The following is an 11,371-nucleotide window of genomic DNA, read 5'->3' on the forward strand; positions in this document are numbered from 1 at the left end:
TAGTGCAAAGAATGTTCTTCATGAACGTCTAAAGAATCAGCTAATGGTGCACTTTCCGAGTTCAAAGTGCATTCTCCTGCAGTAGTGCATAGAATGTTCATATGATATTCATCTTGCACTTCCCTAGGCCACAGCGTGCTGTAAGGAGGTTGAAAGTTTCTTCATATGATGTGCATCGTACACCACCCCTGGCTAGATCCTAATGTGAGAAGGTTGAAAGTTTCTTCATAGGATGTGCATGGTGGTGGACCTGTATCAGACATGATATTTTCGATGTTCTTTGGCTATGCATTGTGCACTACCCCTGGCTAGATCATACAGGGAAATGGATCAAAGTTTATTCATACGATGTGCATGGTGATCGACCTTTATCTGACATGGTACTGTAGACGTAAATTGAATATGCATCTCGCACACCCGACGATCCTTATTGAGTATCAACTTTGAGCATTCATAGTAATTATTCTAGAATTCCAGAATGGTATTCACAAAACTATCGAAAGAATTTCCACTCTCATGATCAGTGCAAAGCCCAAGAATCATTTTTCAAGCAGCTTGTTTAACATACGTTTCTCTCTCTCTCCCTTGAAAGATGAAATATTGGCTGAGAAGAGCACGCCCAAGAGACAACATTCTGCTCCTGAATATCTTGAGAGGCGGAAGCACGAGAGGAGGAAGTCAGAGACTGGTTTGTTGCTGCGCAATCGCCTCAGGAGAAGCAACAGGAAAGATAGCAGCACTTGCATTGCTGATGGCATGAGCTCCAAAGAGGTACGAGTATGCACTTTTGAATTCTACCCCTTCCTATCTTTCGTGCACGTGGCTTCTCGTTGTTAGACCATGAGAAGGGAGAAGATATTTCATTTTGTATTTCCCAAACTGATAATTTACTTCCAACCATGGTGTGCAAGGAACCTCATATGAATTGATATTGGTTGGAAATGTATTTGTGAGTTGACTTCATCATAAATCTGCTGGACAGCTCTTCATGCCTAGCCTAGCCTGAGGCAGCTTAACACATATCCTCTTCTCCATTGATGGCTCCCTGGGACATTCAAAAAAACCAGTTTTGAAGATGTTTGTTCTCCCTTTGAACGTTAATTGACCTTTGGATTTCATTTGGCATTTGGACATGCAATGTTCCCTTTAGACAATTTGTAGCTTCACTTCATCATTAAAACTCATGAATCATTCTTCTCACAGCCGTCGCCACTTGTTCAAAGGCGAGGTCGTCGTGCACAAAGTGTGTGTCGAGATCGCCAAGACAGCGTCAGCAGCAGCAATGGTCCATTGGAGGGGGAGGGGCAGCGAGAAGGCACAACTGCAGACAAAGTCAAGGTGAGACCGTTCACCCTTGCTTCATATCATGGTGACCTCGAATGATTGCTGCACGCAAATTCTATGCACAGGCTTTGTTCTATTGTTTGTTTTATGTCCGCACAGGGAAGGGAATGTGAATAGCGAGTTGTTTTAGTCTTACTGTCGTGGAATTCTAAAATATTAGTAGGTAAATTACTAACATGGTATACATGCTTTTGCTGATCCATAATATACATAATTTGCGATCAGTAAATCTAACACAGTTCAAATGGGAGAGGGATATTTTGCAGAGGTCTGGAAAATTATGACATGTTCAGGGAAAAATCCAGAGGTGCAGAAGAGAGATGAAAATCATGGATGGTGCCAACTTGCTGCGGCTTGACTTTATTTCTACTACAGCTAACTCCCAATTATCTGGCTGTGGCGTATCCGTGTTGTGGGTTATCCGTGCATGATTTGCACTATCTTGCAATGTTTTCTGCAATAATTACAAAAAATAGAATGGGACGAAAAATTACCAGAATTACTGCATTTTAATGCTAGGATTTGTTGGAATTCTACTATTTCCATTAGAATGCTCTTCGTGAAATGGAATCATTTTATTTACCTGCTGACAAGAAATGTTTCAAGTTTACTAAGACATCTGCTCTAGTATTGACAAAAATAACGAGTGGAAGGAAAAACATTCATGATTAATTTTTAAATATTCTTCAACTGTTAACAAGTTTTAAGTCAAGAAAAATATTATTCAGGATCTTTAAATATATGTATAGTGCGTGATTGTGCTCTGTGGTCTCTGATCCACGTCCCTCTGCAGTTGAAATCGGGGCAAGTTGTGTGAGATGTGACTACATAGGTAGCGTGGTGCCTGACAGTGCAGTTTCTGACATCGCTCCGTGGTTTTGAAGCATTCATACAAACTACTTTTCTGTGTCCGAGACAAGGACGTGTGGTTTTCAGAACATGGTCCTATATGAAGCAGTAGGAGTATTAGTACAATCTTGATTTTGCTGCTACAATGATGGCGGCCATGAGAAGAAGAAAGCTCTCAATGAGTCTGGGGAGCACTATAAAATAACAAAATAAGTGCATAAATAATATAAAATTGTTTGTTTTGTAAATTTTGAACATTACAAGACATTTAAGTGAAAGTTTTGGTTATATGTGTTTAAAAGTAAGAGAAGCAGGCTAAATGTAGTGGCATGACATCCAATAAGTACATATTAAAAGAAAATAGAGATGGAACTTTTCCACAGGTTTATTTACAGTACTTTTAAGTAACATGTACTCTAAATAAACCTGTGGGAAAGTACCATCTCTATTTTCTTTTAATACTTATCTGTGTTTTCCGATTACGTGTGCCCAGGGTCGGCCTTAGGGCGGGGTGACCGCCCCGGGCCCCGCGCTTTAGGGGGCCCCGCGTTCGTGAAAAAAAATTAAAATATACGATAGTTTTGAAAACGCAATTTCAACTATTACTGTATTGTTGAGTCCGTGCTAGACAAAAAATAATAAGGCTTACAACTAATTAACTTTCATAATCTAACTTATAAAAATAGGTACCTATTGAAAAAGTGCGCTTTTTATGTTTATTTTACGTTATAATTTTATGAATAAATATAATTATAAATTTTATTTGTATTATTCTATTTTGAACTCAAATGCGTGATGGTATCATAACGGCGTAATTACGAAGTCTGAATTTGGGAGGGGAACACATACTTAGCCAGAGAGTGGTAGGGATTCAAAATGCTCGAGTTTGTAGATGGGGTATAGAGTTTAATATTTTAAGTGAAGGGCCCCGCACTGAAGGTTCGCCCCTAGCCCCGCACCTGCTAGGGCTGGCCCTGTGAGTGCTCTCCCCATCAGTAGCACAGATATCAGTAGCTCATGAGAGTGTGCTCTATTTGGCTGTATTTGACAAGCTGCATTTTTACATGAAACCCAGATGCCACTGCTTCAACATTGATTTAAAGTTGTTGTGTTTGCTACACCAAATGTTAAAGGATTAATAACACATACGATACTTTACACCGATTTATGAAACACAATACAACGATACAACATCGGCCATCTGGCCTCACGGCACACACCGGATATCCGAGAACCACACCAACGCCACCTTGGTCCCCAACACTTAAATCAACAAAAACAAGTGACACACAAAAACCATGTGAAGGGTTACCTCACGAAAAAAAAAGGAAACTACCCGGGTAAAGCCAGAAAAACTCTTTATTATAGTAAATACAAAAACAAATTGGTAAGTGGCCGTGGTAGTGGTGGAGTAGGAAGAGAGGGGAGGGGAGGAGGAGAGGGAAGGTTGACGCCAGGCACCGGGGATGACTGGGAGACAGCAGGGCCCCACTGCAACAACCGTCACAAGCCAAGAGGCGGAAAAAAAGTGATATCTCGTCCCCGGGAAGGCCTTATATAAACCCCCCAAATTGCTGTTGGAGGGGCTCTGCTGGCGTCGTCCAGCCACGTCCTCGTTTGACTCCTGTAGGCTGGCCAGGCCCACCTCGAGCCAGCATGCACGGCTCACATGCATCACAAAAGTGAAAAAAATTGGGTTGGTAATGAGGAATTTGAAAATGGAAAATTGGTATGAACCTTTATTTAAGGCTCACCTGAAATATGATTATTGGTTGCATCGCCAAATCATCTAGCCAATCTCAAATGCTTTCTAATATCCTTCTGTTATTCATCCCAAAAGTGTGGTTTTGATAAGTGAGAAATTAGAGCTTGCTTGGGACTACACAAGGTGTGTGAATTACACCAATTCATGAAAGGATTAGCTTCAAGTATTTAGGATCAAGGAGAATTCAGCTTGCACTTTCAGAATTCCTGTTAAAGTAATGAGAAATATGTGAATGAAATCAAACTTTCAGAACAAATGCATACAAACCTATTTAATGAAAGCAAAGATTTAATGTGAATAAAATTACAAATTTCATTTTATAAATTCTTTTTCTACAGAAGTAATAAAAATTTTCTTGTTTAGCAATAACTTTAATAATATCTGATACATTGTCTCATGGCAGAGTTGCAAAGGTTGAAACTTTGTTACTAAAGGTTGTGACTGTAATGAAAAATGTTGATACATTAGTTTTAAGGATAACACCTCATGCAAGGATCACAAGTATGCATCATAAATTGCACATTTTTCAGAAAAAATAGTCCACTTTGATTATTACAGTTGTATATTTAACTATTTATAGGATCGGTTTGGCAGTTGGAGAAGGAAGTCGGAGCCAAGCTATTTATCGAAGGGAGCCGGACGCACGTCAGTGGGCCACTTGTCAATCTATGTGTCGCCCGACTTCATCGAGAGGAGCTCCGACTCCCTGGCTGACATATCCAGGGAAGACGAGACGGTCTCCTTGGCGAGTGGACACAATGAGCACGATGAAATTGAGCCACCTGCAGCAGATGTCGTCTCAGAAGACGCACTAGATGTGGCTGCGACCGAGCACTTGGAAGGGGAAGGTGTGAAGGGGGGGGAGTGTACCCTGGAGCAGATAGTTGGGCAGCTTCTGCTGCAGAGCGACCACTTCCAGCGCATGCTGACGCAGAGGCGACAGCGCAGGGCCCATGGTGCCCGAAGGCGGCAGCAGCACGCAAAGGAGGACGATGCCTTGCCACCACCCTCAGGGCAGCCGCCACCACCTGCGAACAAGTTCCGTGCGCAGCGGGAGGCACACATGCGTGCCCTTAGGGAGGAGCAGAGGCAGTCGGTAGTGAGGGAGGGGGGGAGGCGTGAGAATGACAGTGGCGTGAGCAGGGCAGATGGCGAGTGCGATGTGAACCACTACGACAACCTGCAAGGGGTGTGGGGGGTGTGGCCACAGGGTGCGGAATGGCGCGGGGAGGACCCGTGCCACTCGCTGCCGAGGGACTGGGCCCCCCCTTCCAACCAAACAGATCGTCCATCCTCGATTGCCTCCTCATCGGAGTGTCGAGCGGACGAGATAGACTTTGAGGACATCGAGCAATACATGGCGGAGACTGAGCGAGGTTCCACCTTCCTCTCTCCAAGATTCCCACTTGCCGATGGCCCAGACGGTGACGTGGCCGATGTGGAGGAGGATGAGGAAGACGCCATGGAGCAGGTGAATGTGCACCCCGACTACCGCATCTATAGACCGAGCGTGTCACGCACCGCCCTCAGGCACGTCATCTCCAGCGTAAGCAACAAACTGGCCAATCTGCGCCTTAGCGCCACTTCTGGTGGGATGACGACAGACGATGAGGAGGGCAGCGAGGCGTACACTCTGAGGCGGAGGCGGCGTGGGAGGTCATCGTGCAGCCCCGATTCCCTCAACATGTTGGGGGGGGGCAGCGCAGTGAGTGGCTGCGACTCGGAATCCGAGAGTGGGAGGGGAGGGTGGCTGGTGTACACGCTGGCGAGGCACTGCAGCCGCAGCCTCAAGGAGCGCATACGCAACATCATGACCATGAGCAGCAGTCGGCTTGACCTCGTGCAGCCCCTGCCATCTGAGGGTGAGGGGCACCCGCCTGAGCAGCGCTGCGTCCCCCCAGATGCAAACAGTGCCACACCCCCACCCTATCACAAGCAGGGCAGCTCGACTCTTGGGGCTCGCATTGCGCATGGCAGGGAAGTTCCCGAGTACGCCACGCCAAACATTCTGGGGAAAGTGGTCGTGGTGAATGGGTGCTCCCGCCCCGACTCCCTCCTGTCGGCCACGTCGTCTGCATTCACTTCATCCAGTGACGGGGATAGCAAAGCATTGAGTGGAGTCGGAGCGAGTCTCGTGCCAGAATCAAAGGCTGTGCCCATCCCGTGCAGTGCAAGCGCAGAGGACGACGATGAGGAAGACGATGAGTATGTGGGTGGCTCAGGGGACAGTTATTATGAGAGGTCCTTTGAAGCGATTGAATTGGTCGTCACAGACACAAACGTGGGGGCCGTGGGGGATGCGTTCCGAGACAGTGCAATATTCAGTGACCCCGAGGAAGCCACAGTGGGCAGTGGTGACCCTCCAGAGACAACCGCACAGCCCCAGACTGCAATAGGGGGTGCCAGGCGACCCAAGATTCCCCCTCCCGTGCCAGCTAAGCCAAGCAGGGCACCCAGCATGCCGTGCGTTCCGTGCGAAGGTGCAGCAGTGCCTCTGCTGGGAGTGAAGTCTGTGCGTGAGAGGAGGCAGGAACTGGAGAAGTGCCGGCAAAGTCCTCTGGATGCAACGCAAGGAGAGAGTGCAGAGGGAGGGGCTACGCCCAAGGGCTGGGTGCGCCACGTCATAGGCAAGCTTCAAGGAGACTGAAAGAGAGTGCAAATCCTTGGGTGTTCACTTCTTATGCATCATGCAGGCCCCATTGTGCATGCGTCGCCTTACGCTTGTGGGGAGGGCTGTGGCATGCCTTCAAGTGGCGGCAGTGCTAGTCACAGAAGAGCCTTGGTTCGTCAATTTGATTGAGTAACTTGGATAAAGTTGGGGCAGTTGCGTAACATCTAGTTGTAATTTATATTTCTTGAAGTGAGATTAAGTGCCTTGAATAGAATTCACGTATTTATCATGGCAGCATCAAATGATGATCGCCTGTTTTGTTGATATTAATGGTAGAAAATTGAAAATTCTACAGTCTCTGAAAGCAGCTGTTGTAATATTTATTGTATGAGGACCCACCGTGAGTCTTGCAGTCGTGGTTGTATTAATGCAAGTACAGTCAAAGGGTGACAGAGATATTGAAACCAAAATTGTTGTTTACCTCAGTCAATATCCTTTGGGTCAAAAATGGGATCTTCCATTATGCTTTATGTGGAGTGTTCATGATGAGGGTGCTTTTGCCTTAAAAGTTATTCTTTCAAGTGTGTACTGTTTAGAAATGTAATTTCAAGCAAGAGCTTTTAAAGTGTCCAACATTAATTACCAATGGCTGTGATAAACTGCAGAATATGAAAAGCATTTATTAAAGTTATTTTCAACCATGTTCCAACCTTGATTCAATAAAATATATTCAATCAACCTGTAAAGCATGCCATATGTCTCCTCAGAGAACAATTTTAATTTTCGTTATTATTTTATGACTTAAAGAAAACAATGGCATCTGTTTGGTTGTAGATGAGGAGTTGACCTTGGGATGGAGAGGTTAGCTGCAAGGCTAGCATTGACTCATCAAATAAAAGCATTTACGGACGGAAAGGAAGGGAAATAAAGTTCATGTTGTACATTCCACACTGAATTTGTATTGGTTCACTCATGTACCAACCATGGTTTCGATACTTTTATATCATTCAGGGACAATTTTTTTCAATATTCCTTCAAAGTACTTTTATACTATTTACTTCTAATAAGTATTACTTTAAACTTTCTGCTCGTATTGCCAACTGGAGGGAAGAAAGCAAATTTCCCCCTTCCCTTGATTGATACCAGTTTCGAGTGCACTTCAGTTGCAGAAATCATTGTAAAATCCTAATTATCCTAAAAATCATAAATAAATAATTGCTAGACATTTTATTTAAATTAAATCTAAGGTTTGCAGGGATATTTTGCTATAAATAAGACGGTGTTGGATGGATTAAGTTTTTTTAAGAAATGTTAATATCATTCATTACTTTTGTAAGCCATTTAGGAAAAAACTGGACTAAACTTCTCTTGAAATACAATAAAACTTCGATTTTACGCACTTTGATTTTACATCAAGTCTCGTTTTTACGAGCGACACTCAAGTCCGGCCGGAAAGCATAGGGAATTGCAATGGTGAAACTTCGATTTTACATCTTTTCTTGATTTTACGCAGTTTTTCGATTTTGCGCATCATAACCCCAGCCCCAAACAGACCGCTAATCTTGATTTTACGCAGTTGTCCTTCGACTTGTTTTGAAAATCCCGACTGGAGCAATATGAAGTTAGGTTATTTATTCGTCTCAATGAGTTTGGAAAAAGGAATACAGGAACGGTTGAAATGACATCGCGCTGTTGAGCGTGAAACTAAAATAATCGCGAATCTAATTATTGCTTCCCAGTGCGCCCTCTCAGTAATATTTAAGGCTCCTTTACGAGTGCGAATATCGCTCTTAGTTCAAATTTGCCGTAGAAGGATATATCGAAACCATACTAAAACATACGGCAATCGCAGTGTATGCGTAACTACTTTTGATTAAGACAGATGATCGCCGGAGATATTAACATTATCACATTTCGTTTATTATTCGCCTTTTTGATCGACGCTGTTTGTAACATCTTTATTGTAATTACAGTAGATGGTCGTTGATACGGAATTATGAACAACGGAATATCTATCCCTAACGGAAGGTTTTCTAGAATTTTGCCAACGCTATGCTATCCGTCGCCCCAGCGAAATATAACGGCGAAATGAGCCGTTACAAATCCTTCCGTGCCAACATTTTGGCTTCCAAGGTGGATCAAAAAAGATAGTCGTACTTCAAGTGTGGACGTAAGTCGATGGTGATTCAACACGATGGTAAAAGCAGCATTTGTTTTCTCATTCCGCGGGCTAACCCCGTATCTACGGGACGAATGGAGGCGAGGGAAAGTTGTTTGCGCGGCGCGCTTAATCATAACTGACTCAACTTGTATCTCATTGTCAGTGGGTTTAAATGAAACATGGTTGGAACTTGAATAGCTATTAGCTTTACTCCGCTAGGTGGCAAGCGTTTATTTTTAAGGGAGTTTATGCCCTCGGAGGATAATTCGCGTCGTCAATCGTCATGTAATCATTGAAGTCAAATTCAAGACGCGAGTGATAAGACAGTCCCTTTAAACTCAAGAATGGCTTAGCACCATTAAATCGAAATACAAAAAGTGTCTGGTGTTGTTATCAGATATGGGGAAGCAAAATATTACGTGAAGATGAGTCACACGGCTTGTGAGTCGAAGGTCCTGGCGCTGAATTCGCGGAAGAATGCCGACGGAGAAGCTATACCCGGTAGATTCAATCTACTAATGCTAAAATATCATGGGAAAACGCTTTTTTAATGCGTAAAAATTATAAAGTGGGAAAATTGTTCCGGACTATTAATCCTTTTTTATTCATCACTGGCGGCATGACGGTAGTTGCGCGGTTATTTAAATAGCTCACTTAAAAAAAGTGTTCTAAACACCGGAAGAATCTGAATTTCCGAATATCCCGGGTCCTGTGTGCTCCGTATTATCTATGGTATGCTATTTGGAAAGAGGTAACAGACAGCTGGGGTCATTAGCGCCATGAAGTAAGGGCTGGGGGATAGGAACTCTATGTTGGCATTAGCCAGGTTGTAATGACTAGGCTCCAAAGGAACCAGGACTGAAGGCCCCATCTGCTGGACAGAGTGGTGCACTGGAAGTGCCCTCCACATTACTCTCAAGTAAGGATAGGGCCATCTCTGATAACTTTCTGCTACTGCCAGGACTTGAACCTAGGCCCACAGGGTGTAAAGCCTTTGCGATGTATAAGCGAAATTTTGCTCCCTGTTAATGGGGTTAATTTGGATGACTATCCTCAGATATCTCATTTCTTCAATCTCCAATCTTTGTTTGTCTGCAGGTGGTGAAACGGATTTCCTGAAAACTGCTTTTAATGAGAATATTTTCGAAAATTAGCTTCTCTGCGAGCATTCAGTGACATCATTCTGGAATTTCTCCTGGTTAAAAAGAAGTAATCTAAGTGCCAGAAATGCTAGAAATTCAATCATGTTGTTCAACCACGAGAAACAATGTTCAGGAATGCAACGCTGTTTTTCTAAAGGTAACACGTCATCTGTGGTGTTGCTTGTGAGCATAGGCGGATCCAGGGGGGGGGCACGGGGGCACGTTCCCCCCCCCAGACCCTCAAAAATATGCAAGATTTTTAATACGGTCCCATTATCATTGCGTTCGTTTTGTATTACGAGGTATCCTTGTGCCCCACCCAGAACAAAATCCTGGATACGGCCTTGCTTGTGCCCCTCCCAGAAAAAAATCTTGGATCCGCCCCTGCTTGTGAGTAAATAAGATTATTAGGCTTCATTGTCTTGCCTCAAAATGAGTAATAGAATCCGGGAAACGCATCTTACGCGATTGAAAAGGATTTCATTTTCTTTTACCGTAAAACCTCACATATGAGACTTATTCTGGTTCCGGCTCTGGCTTAAATCAGAGCTATAAAAAGTGTATGACCGTAAAATCAAAGTTTTACTGCATAGGTATTAGCAGTGGCGTAACTAGACATATGCTTTGCGGAGGATGGGATGGCCACTCCCCTACCCCCGGGCAATGTGGGGTCCCGAAAATTTTTTGAAAAATTACATGCCTGAATAAACATATTACATCATTTTGGCACTAAAAAATTAACTTTAAGCAGATGCAGTTATTGAATTCCAAAACTAGACAATAGTTTTAAATAACTTTTTTATTTGGGGGGGCATCTATCCCCTCACCCCCCCCCCCCCCATAATTACGCCACTGGGTGTGTGTAAAGAAACCCTGGTATTGAACTGGTTACTCACACAAGATGTTGACCAAATGCACACTTGTTAATTGCACTCTGCGATGCATGGATGTACATTTGCTTTCGAACTTGTACACAATATTGTGGTGAGGTAGGATGGAAGAAACCACCTTCATTATCGTGAGGAATCATTGCCTATCTACTTTTTTATGTTTATATCAGGAAGGTGTAAGAGCATTCTCTTGAGTGGGCTATGTACGTAATTTTTAATAGGAACGTTTCACTGCACGAAAGATGATGGTAGAACATTACACTTCTAGTACGTATTAATTTTCCACTCTTTATTGAAACATGCTCTGACCCATATTTCCATTGGTACTCATCATTTAAAACTAGGGATGGACGGATCCGGGATTTTTTTCGGATCTGGATTCGGATCGGATCCTTGATTTTCGGAGCCGGATCTTTCGGTTCGGATATTTTCGGATCCAAATACATTTTCAAATTTTGACGCTGAGATTACCCCGATGATTGTTCAATCTCTTGGGAAGAGTCACACAACGTGCCAGTCGTATTTTGCCTTTTTTTTATTTTCCTTGGCGGAAATTCTCCTACGTAACCTCTGCTGGAGCTTTCAAACGAAACGGTTCATGAGTAGAAC

General features: G+C 43.7%; 1 protein-coding gene across 1 annotated transcript in view; it reads left to right on the plus strand.

Annotated features, from left to right (window-relative positions):
• Nucleotides 1-7,270, plus strand: part of LOC124166600 — a 102,397-nt gene extending 95,127 nt beyond the window's left edge. The window contains exons 11-13 of the mRNA XM_046544192.1: nucleotides 593-771; nucleotides 1,204-1,338; nucleotides 4,539-7,270. Of these exons, the coding sequence (XP_046400148.1) occupies nucleotides 593-771; nucleotides 1,204-1,338; nucleotides 4,539-6,605 (2,381 nt within the window). The 3' untranslated portion in view covers nucleotides 6,606-7,270. The remainder of the gene's footprint in view (nucleotides 1-592; nucleotides 772-1,203; nucleotides 1,339-4,538) is intronic.
• Nucleotides 7,271-11,371: the final 4,101 nt, after the last annotated feature.

The sequence above is a fragment of the Ischnura elegans genome, chromosome 10 (genome assembly GCF_921293095.1).
Source record: "Ischnura elegans chromosome 10, ioIscEleg1.1, whole genome shotgun sequence".
NCBI classification, from domain to species: domain Eukaryota; kingdom Metazoa; phylum Arthropoda; class Insecta; order Odonata; family Coenagrionidae; genus Ischnura; species Ischnura elegans.